The sequence below is a fragment of the Hypomesus nipponensis genome, chromosome 19 (assembly GCF_054491055.1).
Source record: "Hypomesus nipponensis isolate SF chromosome 19, ASM5449105v1, whole genome shotgun sequence".
Taxonomy (NCBI): Eukaryota; Metazoa; Chordata; class Actinopteri; order Osmeriformes; family Osmeridae; genus Hypomesus; species Hypomesus nipponensis.
The window spans coordinates 6,029,719-6,045,000 of record NC_140379.1 but is presented as its reverse complement, the minus strand read 5'-3'; the positions used below and the strand labels follow the sequence as shown (position 1 = coordinate 6,045,000).

Below are 15,282 nucleotides of genomic sequence, written 5' to 3'. Positions count from 1 at the left end.
CAGATGGAATGAGTCTCGTCAGACAGCTACTGATCCAATATTCTACAGATCCAACTTCAACTTAATTCAGCATTTTTGAATTTTTGATTAGAATCACATCACTCAACCGCCTCGACAGCCTGTCAATGAAATGCTACATACTTTGAGCAATCATCGCAATGTCTACGTATGAATAAACTATGAGTGTGCACTTTTCCTGTGCGCTCGAGAATGTGTAAAAGCTCCTCTGGCCAGTCTGAGAGCTCCTTTGAAGAATGTTTTATGGCATGGTGGTGGTAACCCATGTGGTCTCTGTCTAGACCCTTCTAGATCCTTAGATGACGGATGCAAACTCCCTCTGCCGATGCCCAGAACTCTTCACACTGGTTCTGGGGGAAGGGAGGGGATGTGGGAAAGGGCATGTGGTGGGGGGGTCCGACTGGGTGGCGGGAAGGGGGTGGATAGTTCCCCTTGGCTAACCCCCCACCCCCACGCCTCCAATGGGCCAAGATTAGCCAGCCACCTAATACCTGGTGAGGGGCTTCATCAGCTGGAGGCTGGGTTGGAAAGCACCCTGTCAGTGCCAGACCACGACCACCTGCTTTCAGAGGAAAGGCAGAGAGAGGCGTTTCAGTAAAGCGGCTTGAGAGGAAAGACAGAGGAAGGCGTCATGTGGAACAGACACACAGTAAGATGTTGCTAGGGCTAAATCTGACCCCCAACTATGAGCAGGGAATAGGTTACTGGCCCAAGAGCCTCCTATTTTGGTAGGGTTAAGCTGGGCCTCGTACGGTACCAGGCTAGTGAATGGGGGTCACAGACAGCTGCAGCAATGCCAAGAAGCCCCCTGCTCCACCTGGCAACACAGTGCGTCATACACGAGTGAAGTGCCCACACATCAGACTGCCGATCCGGTTAAATAAAGAGCTCTAAGCGGCTTTGCTGTTCCTAAGCTAATAATAGCTGGAAATCGCCCCGGTGGAGACACTGGTCACTGGCACGGAGGTGTGCTGCGTCTTGCCCTCATGGCAACTGGAGGAGGCTGCCCCAGTCTGCGGTTGCTGGCTCTATGACACGGACCAAATCCTGAATCCAACCCACGTCACACACAAAGGGGGGGGGGGGGGGGGGGGACATGACACTACATAGCAGGGGAAACTACATAGCAGGCCCTGTCGCCCCTCCCACTCCGCTCTCTACTCATCCTACTTTTCTGCTCTGGACTTGAAGAACCGTGTCAGAGTCCTGTCAAGACTTTTTTTTTTGTGTCAATGACGTTTCCTTCATTAATACTATACAGGGTACTGTAGGATGTGTGTGTGTGTGTGTGTGAGCTGGGGTAACTTAAGCCTGGGTTCCCTTTGTTAGGAGAGGCAGGTTGATTAGAAACGGCTCTGCTTTCACCCCCCCCCCCTGCTCCAGGATTTCAGCAGGCAAGTTTCCCCTGTTCAAGTGCTTCTGGCTACTTCAATGACGGCCCTCTCGCCACAATAATACTTTTGTCACTTATCACTTTTTAAGGAAGTTGACTAACCCAATCATTATCATCTGTGCCAGCAAAAATTCTAACCTACTTTTGGGAAATTGGTTCTGATGCATCCCATCGTTAAGAGCACTGAGGGTAGCTTTATAACCAATTTAATTCCTTCCTCCTGTTCTTTCCAAGAACAGCTTCTGGCTGGCTGCCTCCTCTTCTAAACACTCTGTGACGCACACAGACTCACACACATACTCCCAGGGCTGGCATACACCTGTGGCCCTGCAGCTTGAAGAAGGGGTTGAGGCCAGACCTACTGTTGAACAAGTGTGTGTGTGTTTGTGTGTTTATGTGCGTGTGTGTGTGTGTGTGTAGCTATGACTGAAAGGGTGGGGTGTGTGGAGAGTAAGCTAAATATTTATGCAATATGTATTGATGCTACGGATATCTTTGACTGCTTAGAAAATGTTACAAAAGTCGCTAATTATTGTTAACATACACATTACCGTTATGCTCATATGTCTTTATCTTGCCCTGCTCTGCTTTACCACACCCAAGCTGCACCCAGCAACGGCTGGCTCAGCCCATATTAACATAGGGTCTAAAATACATGACCAGTGCCCTCTAGTCACACGCCAACTATCATGTGCACAAGCTATTATCCTACAATTAGAAATCAACCGCACAAAAAAAGTGTTCTTACTTGTTTTTGTTTTTTTTCTGTATTATAACCAAAGCAGTGAGAAAGATTGATAGACAGTTGCGAAATAGTAGGTTATTTTTTTCAGAAGTCAGGACGAACGCACAGCCACAGCACATTAAATGATTGCCCTGTGAGGTGCGTAGTGGTGAGCACAGGCTGGTCCAGAGGCCTGCGGTAACCCAGAGAAGATAACATCAGAGGCTACTGCTCGCAGGGGTGACATTTAAACAACTGACTGTGCATGTGCCTGAACCAGACAGCGAACCAGAAAGAGGGAGAGAGAGTTTGAAATAGAAAGAGAAAAAAATAGAGAGGGAGAGTCCTGTGTGCATTTGAGTATGTGTCTGTCTGTGTGTGTGTGTGTGTGTGTGTGTGTGTGTGTTTGAGAGAGAGAGAGAGAGAGAGAGAGAGAGAGAGAGAGAGAGAGAGAGAGAGAGAGAGAGAGAGAGAGAGAGAGAGAGAGAGAGAGAGAGAGAGAGAGAGAGAGAGAGAGAGAGAGAGAGAGAGAGAGAGAGAGAGAGCGGGAGAGAAATTGACATTGACATTTGCAAACAGTGAGTCTGGGAAAGTGCAGAGCAACTGAATAGGTCTATTATCCAACTGACAAATACAGTGAGAAGCAAAATAAGAGGCTCAAAAGGTCTGTTTAGCTCAGTAATTATGTTTTCAACAATTTCCTTTTTATAAAGAAAAATACTACCGAAATGACTGTTTGGATTCAAAATAGTACCAACAACTAACCTACTAGCATTCAAAAAATAAACTCTCAACATGTTCTCACCTCTTCCCCTGCACCAACTCCATCCAAACTGGAGTGTCTTAACCAGACTCACTATATCTTCATTTCCCTTCCCAGCAGCCACTGCTACCTGCCCCCCCCCCCCCCCCTCCTCTACCTCCCTCTCCCAGGTTAATTACACTACTGTAACAGCAGTGCAGGGCTTCTGAGTGAATTGTGCAACCATGGCAAGCAGGGAGGGGGGAAGGCAGCGAGAGATGGGAAACGGGGTGCCTTAGGGACCTTGTGAATAGGAAGGAAGTAGTGTGTCCCTGGGTAGATACAGGCCGAGGCTGTAGCCCTGACTCTGTGGCTGTGAGCAGCTTAAGGAGACCTCTGTTTTGCTCATTGGGGCCTCTTCAATATACTTTACAGGCCCCCGCTAAATGCCTGAAGTCTAAACGCACACACACACACACACACAATGTGACATCTCGGTATCACATGTTTCTGTCTGGCAGCTTTTGCAAGAAGACCATAACGAACACGTAGGCCTGGCTTTGTGGAGTGCCATGGAGTTCCCCAAACAACAACAAACTGTTACTCCCCGTTCATCAGGTCGTCAAATGATTTCATCTTAAAGGCTAGAGTAACAAAGTCAAACAAACAAAAGAATTAAGCCTAGACTTACACACTGCATGGAATTTGAACTGTTGTACATCAGTTTCCTGAGACAAGCCAATCATGATAAGACAAGACCCGGGATAGGATCAACAAACTTAGCCAATCAACAAACAATCTAAGAAGCACCCTGACTGTTATCACAGTGGGGCTACGTAGTTTCAGAACACAAATGACTTGCACACGCTAGAGGTGCCAATATTGAGCATTAGACTAATAGATATTGAGCTTGGAGGCACAGCCTAAAATAAAGTGGGATACTACCCTGGGTGCAACAGGCCCCGCCTCTCAACACAACATGGAGAGGGGTGAAGGGAAGGAGGGGGCAGTGAGGACCAAAAAAGAAAAGCCTAAATGAGAGTTCAACGACTTTCTCTCTGGTGCAACGTCCCTGTAGCCTGTTGCTACAGTGCAACCAGCGGTGGCTCGAGTTAAACTATATTTAAACTAGACAGATGCCACACATTGCTGCTCGTGTCTCACCCCGGGAAACAAACGTCTCTCTCATCACTCAGGGGAGATGGAACCCTCGGGGGTTAGGGGGCACCCGCATGCTGAGTTAGCCCCACGTGTAGACCTCTGAGGTGGACTCATCTTGATTCTCGGCCACGTGGACTGAACCAGGTAAGGACTTAGTGTCATGGGCGCAGCTACTGTACTGCTATGGCCTCCCACTACCCTTTCAAATTGAGTTTTACTGAAGACACATGTCTAGAACTGCTACGTTGTGAAACATATGGGGTTCAGTACAGGGAATTACTCACTGACAGAGCTTCTGGGCAATGCCCTGTACTAATGACTCCACTGTACACATTAGCATTGGCTGAAGTACTGCCTCCTCAATTTCTAAATACGATTTTCAACAAACAAATAGTAAATGTTAGTGTACACAAGACATTTCTTTATTCACCAACTCTACTTCTTATCTTGTTTCACTCAGACACACTACAGGATGGACTATGTAGCCTGCTCTGATCGTTCGCACAGACACACACACACACCTGGGCGGTGTTTGGGAGCCCACAGCCACTCACCTGGTGACGTGGCACACAGCATTCTTCCGCTGCTGACACCCGTTAGACGGTAAAGCGGTGCTCAGACTGGACAACTTCAGACGCTGCTCGGGGACTCCTGCTCTAACGGCGCTCTGAAACCTGCCGCCTGCCCTCTGCCACTCTCTCTGGGAGCTCAAAATAGTCCACCATGAGAGCGATGTAATTTCAGTCTTTCCCACGGCCAAGACAGTCCGAGTCAGGAGTCCAGACACTGAGCAACAGCTAGAACCGCCAAAGAGTAGCTTTCTCTAACTGTCTTGTCACATGCAGGATTTCATCACTGACTTTCATCTATGACTCAATAATACTAGGTTTCAACATCAAACTCTCAAACAGCATTCCGTTACAGTATGCCAAAATGTCATCCTTGCTTCCACCCGAGCCAATGATCGAACCTGATTCTAGCTAAGTGGAGATGCTAAGCTGGCATCTGGAGACTTCATTAGGCTAGATCAGTCACTCACAGTTAACGGTGGTCTCTCATAGCCTGAGAAAGGAGTGAGAGAAAGAGAGAGAAACAGAGGTGGTTTGGTGGTCCTTGTCGAGGCCTGCACAGCTCAGTTCTGCTATGATGACAGACTAGGAGCTGCCAGACTGGCCCCAGGAGGTGAGAGAAAGCAACCGGCAAAGAAAAAGAGAGAGAGAGAGAGAGAGAGAGAGAGAGAGAGAGAGAGAGAGAGAGAGAGAGAGAGAGAGAGAGAGAGAGAGAGAGAGAGGGGCAGGGTGACAAAAATAGGGTAGAAAAAGGACAAGACAAGGAGAGAGATAACTCTTTCCCGTTCCAGTTCTCCTTGCAGGAGCGAGAGAGCCGTCCACATATGCCCCACCCCCACTCCCGCCCCTTCTTTCATTCCACTGCCATCTGAAGCCCACATGGCATGTCTGGGCACAGAGCCAGAGACCTCTACTGGAGCCCTGATCCTCTACAACCCAGAGAGGGCACTTCTTCCCCTTACACTACCTCTAGCCTTCCACCCAATGAGGCCGTTTCTCCTCTCAGTCCACTGACCCCCCAGGCCTATAATTCTGCCACCTTCTGTGCCACATCACCATGCCAGTTTGCCAGGAAGGTCTATTCGTACTGTAGTCTTTTAAAAGGTGTTGCATGTTTATACATTACAGTATAATACCCTGTACACTGTAAATACATTCTACCGTAGGCCTACAGTATATGTCACAGTTGCCAACTCTCATGCATCTGGCTTAACAATACGACTTTCATACACTGAAATGATCAAGACATGATATCAAAAGTAACCATTTTATTTCAACAAGGCACGTCTACTATTCCATGAAACATGAATTACCTTGGCAAAAAATAGTCCAACATTGTACAACATGGTTGTAGCCAGGTCTGCTTTTACCATAGTACGTCAGAGAAGTATGGGTAGGAATGGGGTGGGTCACCGTAGGCACAGGTGCTTTCACAACAGGTCTTACAAAAACTTTGACAATAGTCTAGGCCTACCTCAACAAACATAGCATGTCTTAACTCAAGATGACTTAAAGCACAAGTGGTGAGAGACAAACATTTGTCACTGCTAAGGAATGCTCATATAATATCTTGTAGTACTTGTACAATATCAGCTATCCAATGATATGATGACAGCATAGCCTACTACTGTGGAACACATTCTTCAGTGGGTTGGGTTAAATAGGGATGAAACAGTTTGTTGACATGTGATATAGGTTATTTAAAAAAAAAATCAGTAATCACCCGGTGCTAACTAAAAACTAAGATAATACAGGAGGCTGCCAGGTATTGTTGCAGAATGAGCCATGACTTGAGGCTGGGCAGAAGAGAGAGGAACCAATTTGGCTTTGGAGTGCTACTGCAACTGTAACTCACTGGCTGTAAGATGCTGTGTTACACGCCAGTTATTCATGTGTATAGGCACAGGCAAAACCATTCAGTCCAACCAGATTAAACCCGCTTGCACACTTTTATTCTTATGCCTATTCCAACGTCACTTTTTCCTATTCACTTCTCTCTCCAAATTAAAGGTATTTTTAATCTGGGGAAAATTTGGTTGAAGTTTTTTTGCCAACATTGGTTCGGGAATTTGCCAGAGCACCATGAGAAGAACACCCTTAACTCTGCATTGATTGCAGCTGAAGGACTACACATGTAATTGATTCAATATATTTAGTTCCACCACTAGTTTCAGACAAAGTTGTTGTTAAACAAATGTCACATAGTCTTGCTTAGACTACACCAACTTTAGAAAGTACCAGATACCCAGCAGAGAAATTAGATGCAAGTTCTGACTAGCATACAGTAGTAAATACCACGGCTCAAGCTCAGACCATATGCTAGTAGAAGCAGTCACGTTGGGTCCCGCTCAAAGCTTTAGCCTAAATTAAAAGCAGTAAAAAGAGTGATATTGTTATTGTACCAATACCTAGAATAATTACTAAGCTATTCACGCCTAAAAGATCCTATTACTTTCAAACAATCAAAATAGTAGCCTATATATCCCTATGCATTTCAGCTCTTGGTATTTTGCATCACCAGAATTCAAATATGCCCACTTGGTCAGGCTGTTTGTCACACATCACTATACCGATGGCAGGTAGATATTGGGTCCTGTTAAGGTCATGCTGCAACAGATTACTGAGTCTGCAAGGTGACACATTTATTAGTATTCTAATAATACAACGTCCAATGTTTGGTTTGTCACTACTGATTTTATGCAAAGCACCTTGAGCTGCAATTATTGTATGAAATGTGCAATATAAATAAGGTCTTACTGCGTTGAAAATGGTTGTCAGATTGAATACGTTCTATTCATAAGAAGGTCAAAGTAAAATTCTGTCAAGCACTGAGAAGAGATTTTGTTCTAACGTGTCGGCCAGAGGGGAATTCACCAGAATAATTTTAATCCAAATTACTTTTACTGATAGATTATAAATTCTATAAAATAGCATAACATAGATGTTAAACTGCTCCAACAAGTTTTAGATTTTTTGATTGTCTTTTTATGTTACACTTTCCTAAATTCTAAAAACAAATGAAAAAAATAAAACGATTCTCGGGCAGTAATATTCTGGCAGAAATGTGTTCACTTCTGTCGTATGAAATGTCGATTTAGTTCAGGTTATGTATTTTGAGTAACACCATCATTGTTAACATTTACTGTTATAGTAGGCTACTACAATACTTGCCTTCAGATGTTTTATGGGGTAGTATAATTTATACCGCGCGATTATTAGTAGGCTATAGGCAAAACGCGCCAGTTTATTATTATCTAGTGGCCATGCATTAGGGTACAAACTGACTGCTGTTGCGATGTTGTTTACTGCTAAATGTGACTAGGCCTATGTGTAACACGACTTAATAAAAAAAAAATCTATGATAAATAAATACAAAGTATTTGTTCAGATGTACGCAACTGGTAGCGTGTTGCAACCAATAGTTGCATGTGAGTTGGCAGTTGTAGCCTACTGTATACAACAGGCTAGCTAAGTTCGGTAGTAGTTGTAGAAAACTGTGCCTAGTGAGTTTATACTTGCCCTACTATTTTGAACAAGGGGAACACACTGACCTGCGGGGCCTAGCGACTGCTGTTGCCCGTCCTCTCCAAACATCAGTCTGAAGTCCAACTCCTCATTACCGGTGCAGTTTGCAGTAGTCATCGGGGTTGACAGCTCGGGTTTGACAGCTCGGGTTGATCCGTCACTCGACGGCTAGCGCAAAACTCTTCCGTGGGCTTTGTCACAACATTTACTAAATGGAAAGCCAAACTTTTCGTTTAGCTCATAAAATTCTAGAGACTAGCGAACGTTGGACTAGTTTTCCTCCTTGAATACAAATCCAAAATGTGCTCACTCCCCGACGTTTCTATTCCTACACGTAATAGTCTGACCTACTACGCACGTGTTCTTTAAACCACACAAGCGCGAAATTGATATATAGATGTTTGGTGTCAACAAGACAGGGACAAGGTTGTCGGTAAAATTGCCCCTCTCTCTCTACCGGAGCTTCTATCCCAACTTCTACTAACAGCGCGTGACAGGGCAGTTCCAGCAGTGACGTCAGCAAACTCGATAGACAGACAACAGAACATACACACACACGCGCGCACGCCACACGCACACACGTATCTATCTTTAAATATCTTTAAATATATGCTGGATGTCTATTTTGATGGTATTTCAAGTATTAAACTATAACAACATGCCAGTTGCCCGAACTATGCTTGCTTGCTTTGCTGGTAGGAGCAACAGTTTGACAACAATGTACTGCCAAATGACTGAAATCGGTTATTAGGGTTGATTAAAAAAAATACAAAATGTGTGCGCCATTAGTAGTGGAGGAAAGTCAACCCATGGGTGCCTAGTATAACTCTACAAACTAACCTCTTAAATCCTTGTTTTAATGAATGTACATCTTATGGGCAATATTGACTCCAGAATGATCCCTTTTTAAAGTGTCATGTGGGTCATGAGAGTGAAATCTGAAATTGGTGACCGGTTACGGTCTGGTCAAAACCTTTGGTCCTTGTGTTATGTATATATTTTCCAATCATTTCTCAGTTCACTTTTATTTGTTTGTCTGCAAACCATTGACAATTTGACTATACCAGCTATGTCTCACCTCTCTTAACATTATATTTTGAGGAGACAAGCCAAGGCCAGATTGGAAACTATAATAACACGATGCACTCTTAACCTCTTGATCCTCTTCTGGTCACTTAGAGGTCAGTCTGGAGCTATGCACACTTGCAAATTACAAAGTGGAAAGCTGTGAGTTCTTATACAGAGCAAATCTGTGAGAAGAACAGAGTAACAGAGTAAAGCCATCTGTTTGCAGGTCGTATGTAAGAAGCAGTTGGAATAGTTGCCTTCAAGCAATGTACTTGAAGGCAACTATTCCAACAATACAAGCAGATGTGGATCTTTGATGGGCATACTATTAGATACTTACTAAAAGAACACATATGTCTCTTTCTACTCTATGTTCTTTACAGCAGTCCTACAATGAAGTATTACGTTGCCGACTTGTGAGTCACACAAGCACAAACTGTATGGATGAAGGTGAAAGTATGTAGACAAATAAAAATAAATGCCAATTTCACTAAATAAATTAGGAGCAGTAGAATTGATTAACTTTTCTTGTGATACTGTCTTCGCTAAATTCTGATGGCCAAAACTGGAACGTACAGATGTACTTCTGTCCAAAAATGTCTTTATCCTTATGACATCAAATTGCATACACAGCAGGCAGAACCATCTTATCGTGTAATGGTGACAGGGAACACACAGCAGAGTGAAAAAAGAAGCATGTGGGCGTACAGACACGAAGTTCACAAATGCATGCAAAAGCATCAATATCACATTTCCTGTGGTCTTCATTTCCAAACACAAGGTCTTACATCTAACTGTCATCAACAGTCAATAACAAATGCAAAACATTACATTAGAACCAATATTTTTTTTTAATAAAGGGATTATTGCCAGCAGGAAATGTGACTTTTGTCTATGTTTGTCAGCTACCTATACTAAACAGAATACTTCTCTATCTTTCTTGATGCAGATGTTAAATATGGATCATTTTGACAAATATTGTACATAATTATTAAGAATTTTAGTTCGAAAATGGCAGTTATTGACCAACAAACTGTGAGATGAATCAAATTATTGTTAATTATTCATCATTAGCATTAATCACTCCCCTTTCAATTCCTTCATGTCTATTCATATATTTCACATTTGTTTTATTTACATAACTTTGAAGCCAGACCAATATAGATGAACAAGACAGATGTGAATGTAAAACAGTTAAATGTTATAACATTTTAAAAAACAGTATTATGGCAGTATGATAACATTGTGTCCCTCTTAAACATTGGAATATGTCAATATTGCTTGTTTCTACATCACTGTCTTCAGACCAATTTCTGTTCAATTCAGGTATCTCTTATTTTCTCTGATGACCTTTAAAGGAAGAAGATAAAGAACATTATCCACAGATTGTGTGGGAGGGTGTAGATGTGGTTAGTTCTTGTAAAGAAAGTTGTGAGGCAAAACAATCTCTACCCCCGCACTGGTCCTGTTTGAAAGGTGTCACTCTTTCAAGGATTGAGGTTTAAGTTGCAAAAACTGCAAAAATGAAATGCAACAAAAGCAAACTAATGAACAGAACACTGATCAACTGATCAAATACCTTAATAAGAGATACTTAGTTAATGTATCTAAATTAATTAGTTCAAAACTGTGTATGCAACAGGATAAATCCTCTCTTGATTTTGCCTGCATTTATGGTATTTCCAACGTTAACGTAGTGGTTGTATGAACATATAGTAAGACAAAAATCTACTCTTTATGCCACGATTGTAGAGTCTACGTTGAACAAGGGTTCTAAACATTGTGTTGTTCCTGGCCTGCTATATGCTGCCCTCTCCTGGCTGTTCATAGAAATAGCTCTAAAGGTCTCCTATGAGAAGGAAATTAAACAGAAGTTACCAAGGCTACATAAACCTACACGTGACAACAACACCCTATTACTGAAAGCATATGTGTGATGTTCTAAAGCCAACAGGAAATCAATCGCTTTGCCAATTCATTCATCACATGGGATCTGTGCCTGATGAAGGATCAATACATGTCACAGCCCAATGAACACATGGCTGGAGAGATCGGAAGCTATCTTGGACTTAAAGTGACTGAAACTGGGAGCCTACATGGGTATTTCCCTCTCCCCTGCCTTTGAATCCACTTTGGTGCAGGGTGGTGTGGTGGTCTAGGGTGGGTGGGGTGCAGTAGGATGGGGGTTGCACTGCACCACAGACAGGTTCCTAGGATGATGTTCTCTCAGAAAATGCATGACCCAATGTTCTGATTGTTCCATGGGAGCATTTTCAAAGAGAACTGCACATTAAAAGATGTGGCTTTAGCTGGAAGCAATCTAATCAGATACAGAGGTGTACCTTGCCTGTGGCCAATATTTTACATTGAACAAAGTACATTGAACTTGGGGTCCTTTGGCTGTCATCCCCTGGGGACTTGGCCAGAGTTTGGTGTCACATGGACGTGGACTGACAATTGTGTCGATGACACTGCTCTTACCAATGGTGACCCATTTAGCATACAGCGTTATTGAGAACGGAGGTCAGACTGCTTCTGCTGATTCATGACAATAGCCAGACTATCCATTGGCCAATATTAAGATTATATGATGCACGGGGATGAGAGGAGTTAGGAATGGTCCGGCTCAAAACCCGGCAGCCAAGAAAATGCTTTTGTTTGCATTGTTTGAAGCTGTACCTGACACAGATGGGCATAGTGATTATAAGGGGTTGATTATGTGATGGATTATGTGAAGTCATAGCTTTGAACGGCATCTAAAAAGAAACTTCACAGAAGTTCATTCTAGCTTGACTTTTTTGTGCATGACTATTATAATTATGTTACATAAATAAGTCAATGCTGTATACAAGGCAGTACCTATATATACAGGTTGTAATGACACATCAGTAAAGTTGTATATGAACCCAAATTATCATGGGTTTACATAGTTTTGTGTTCTTTTTTTTTTCTAGAGATAAATCCTGCATCCGCCGGTGTTGTGCGATCAGATGCACGGCTTTCATGAAAGGCACCCCCTCGCAGGAGCGCGCGCCAACCACTCGGAATCAAAAAGTGAATGCTTCGTCTTCTTTGTGCTGAGAATAATATCTGTTATTTACACAGACAACCGAAATTGTTCTCTTGAATTCTATAACAAAGAAAGTATAATGTGAGACAGCTGTCTCCCCTCCGTTTGGTTGCGATATCAAGACGAAATCCTTCACTTTTTGATTTCGTGTGGTTAGCGCGCGCTCCCGCGGAGGGGGTGCCTCTCCAGAGAGCCGTGCATTGAATGGCACAACACTGGACGGTAACTCTTGGAGAGTCATTGCTCGCGACGACTTGACGTCATCATCAATCGCCACAAACACATGTATGTTAGCTATGTTGTCTTACCAATTTCTAGCAATGCAATACATATCCCAATTGGCATACAGATACAAAGATTAGATAATTATTCCATGATGCACGACAGCAAAACATTTCACTGGCTGAATTGAGGTAGACGTGTTTTCCGGACTTTTTTTCTAGCTAGATAGCAGAAGTTCATTCCATTATCGAAATGCAGTCAGCGAAGATCGCCTATTTATTGTCCAGAGCCTACATTTCTAACAACATTTACGCATCAAAGAATATTTTCTGCTTTCATGTTCATGGAACCATCAGTTTCTACCGTGCTTGTCAAACAGCAACCAGCAAAGAGTCGGTGGTCATTCGTATTCCCAGGTATATGCAGAAACAGGTCGAAGGTGTGAAGCAGATCAGGGGCAAGAACAAAGTCGCCACAACTAAACCCGGCAAGCTGCTAATACAGAGCAAGAATCCTCAGCTGAACCAGTCGGCAAGTTATACCCTTGGAAAGTTTGAGCAGCCTGTACTGTCCTCCAAAGGATGGAAACATAACAAATCATTTGGTGACTATTTCACCGTTAACAACACCCAGCATGTCCCGTCCTTCGTCAGTGAGTGTCAGTTGGAGGAAACCGAGAAAAAGAAGAAATCTGTGACATTTCAAAACCTTTGTCTCTCTTCAGAGTTGTTGGAGGTTTTGAGCACCATGAACATAACGCACCCCACCACAGTGCAACTTCAGACCATCCCAAAAATCCTGAAAGGTCACAACATTTTGTGCGCTGCAGAGACAGGAAGTGGAAAAACACTGAGTTACCTGCTGCCTATTGTTCACAAACTCCAGAGTGAAAAGGAGTCAGAGGATTACATTGACACTGCACCCAAGATTCGTTCAGTGGTTCTTGTGCCTGCGAGGGAACTAGCTGACCAAGTATCAGCTGTTGCCAAGACCTTGTGTACCCCATTGGGCTTGCTAGTAAAGACTGTGGGAGGAGGGAAGGGAGTGGGTGACATCAAGCTAGCCTTTGATAAGGGTCCTCCGGATGTGTTGGTGGCCACCCCCGGAGCTCTGGTCAAAGCCTTACGGAGGCGCTACTTGGATCTGAGTGAACTGAGGGTCTTTGTAGTGGACGAAGCTGACACCATGTTTGACCCCAGTTTTGCAGGCATGCTGGAGAACATCCTGGTCCACACTCAGGTAGCCAGTGAGCCTTCTGAGACCCGTGGACCCAACCCCAAATCCCAGCTGGTGGTGGTCGGTGCCACCTTCCCTGGGGGTGTGGGTGATGTCCTCAGCCAGGTGACTGACCTAGGCAGCATAGTGACCATCAAGAGCAAGATGTTGCATTTCCTAATGCCCCATGTCAAGCAGACCTTCTTGAAGGTGAAGGGAGCTGACAAGCTGTTAGAGCTCCACCAAGCCCTGAAGCAGGCAGAGCCGGAGAAGCATGGGGTACTTGTTTTCTGCAACAAGTCAGCCACTGTCAACTGGCTTGGCTACTCCCTTGAGGAAATGGGAGTGCGCCATGTTCGTCTGCAGGGGGAGATGCCCGCAGCAGTGAGGGCTGGGGTCTTCCGGTCCTTTCAGAAAGGTCAGGCGGATGTGTTGATCTGCACAGACATTGCCTCTCGTGGCCTGGACACACAGAGGGTCCGTCTGGTGGTCAACTATGACTTTCCCGAGTCCCACACTGACTACATTCACCGAACAGGGCGGGTGGGCAGGGCGGGCAGTGTGGAGAATGGGGAAGTGCTAAGTTTTGTCAGCCATCCCTGGGATGTGGAGAGGGTGCAGCAAATAGAAACAGCCGCCAGGAGGAGAACCATCCTTCCAGGCATGGAGTCTGCCATCCAAAAACCAAGCCCCAAAGAGATGGAGACTGAATAAGTAGATCAGTTACCTTAATCATGAACCAATATTTTTTTTTTTCGGCAAGTCATGACATTACTTTAGTCTGAAAATCAATGTTTGGAATATTAATTAACTTATATGTATTGTATTAAACTCTGCAACTGAACACATGTTTATAAAACGGTATTCATAAAAATGCCTCTTTATTTTCTCAATGTTGTTAGCAAAATGTTTCTCATATTTAACCACAAGGTGGCAGCATTTACATCATTTCAGATGGCGTTATTTTTCCGAATCATTTTAACAGTCATGGTGCACACCTGTAAGGAAAAATGCTGGTCTGGTGTGTATAAACAATATGCAGTTACAATCATAATATAGGTTAATCTGAGTCTGGATTATGTATGGGGAAAAAAGGGAATTTGCATAGATTTGGACTATTTTTATCTACTAAATCTTAAAACATCTTAATAATTTCAGATTATAGTATCTTTGTATCAGTATAACAAATAACTCATTACAGTGCAAATTACTTTAAAAAGGAAACTTTTAGGCTGTCAAAATTATATCTTGGGGCACCACAGTGCCTCACTGGGTAGGCTGTGTACCATATAGACTGAAGCACTAACGCATCCCCCAGGGTTTGATTCTGGCATGAGCCATTTCTGCATACCTGTTTCCTTCTCTCTCCCCTATACTTCCTGTCTCTGTCAAATAAAGCTGAAAAAAAAAGGTTTAAAAATCTGTATTAGCCACAGAGAGGCTAACACAAAGTTATTTTGATCCATTCAGATTTTGTATAATGTACAATATGAAGTTATCTTATCATAAGAGGGTGAAGATACAGGTTGTGCCTTAAGTCAGTCTTTCATGTGGTGCTGACTTGAAAGCATGACT

General features: G+C 43.6%; 2 protein-coding genes across 4 annotated transcripts in view; one reads left to right on the top strand and one right to left on the bottom strand.

The window, feature by feature from the left end:
• The window catches only part of nfatc3a (nuclear factor of activated T cells 3a), a 46,644-nt gene extending 38,030 nt beyond the window's left edge, over positions 1 to 8,614 (bottom strand). The window contains exon 1 of one of the 3 annotated variants that reach the window (XM_084683010.1): positions 8,159 to 8,614. In XM_084683010.1, coding sequence (XP_084539136.1) covers positions 8,159 to 8,249 — 91 coding nt within the window. In that variant the 5' untranslated portion in view covers positions 8,250 to 8,614. Of the gene's footprint in view, positions 1 to 4,592; positions 5,179 to 8,158 lie in introns of those variants that run through there. The other 2 variants (XM_084683008.1, XM_084683011.1) reach the window with 2 other exon arrangements.
• A 3,884-nt stretch (positions 8,615 to 12,498) lies between these two features.
• Positions 12,499 to 14,596, top strand: ddx28 (DEAD (Asp-Glu-Ala-Asp) box polypeptide 28). The gene has a single exon (XM_084682446.1). The coding sequence runs from the start codon at positions 12,745 to 12,747 to the stop codon at positions 14,419 to 14,421; it is 1,677 nt and encodes a 558-aa protein (XP_084538572.1). The 5' UTR covers positions 12,499 to 12,744; the 3' UTR covers positions 14,422 to 14,596.
• Positions 14,597 to 15,282: the final 686 nt, after the last annotated feature.

Coding starts and splice junctions, on each gene's coding strand:
- ddx28 (XM_084682446.1), top strand. CDS start 12,745: ATGCAGTCAGCGAAGATCGCCTATTTATTGTCCAGAGCCTACATTTCT.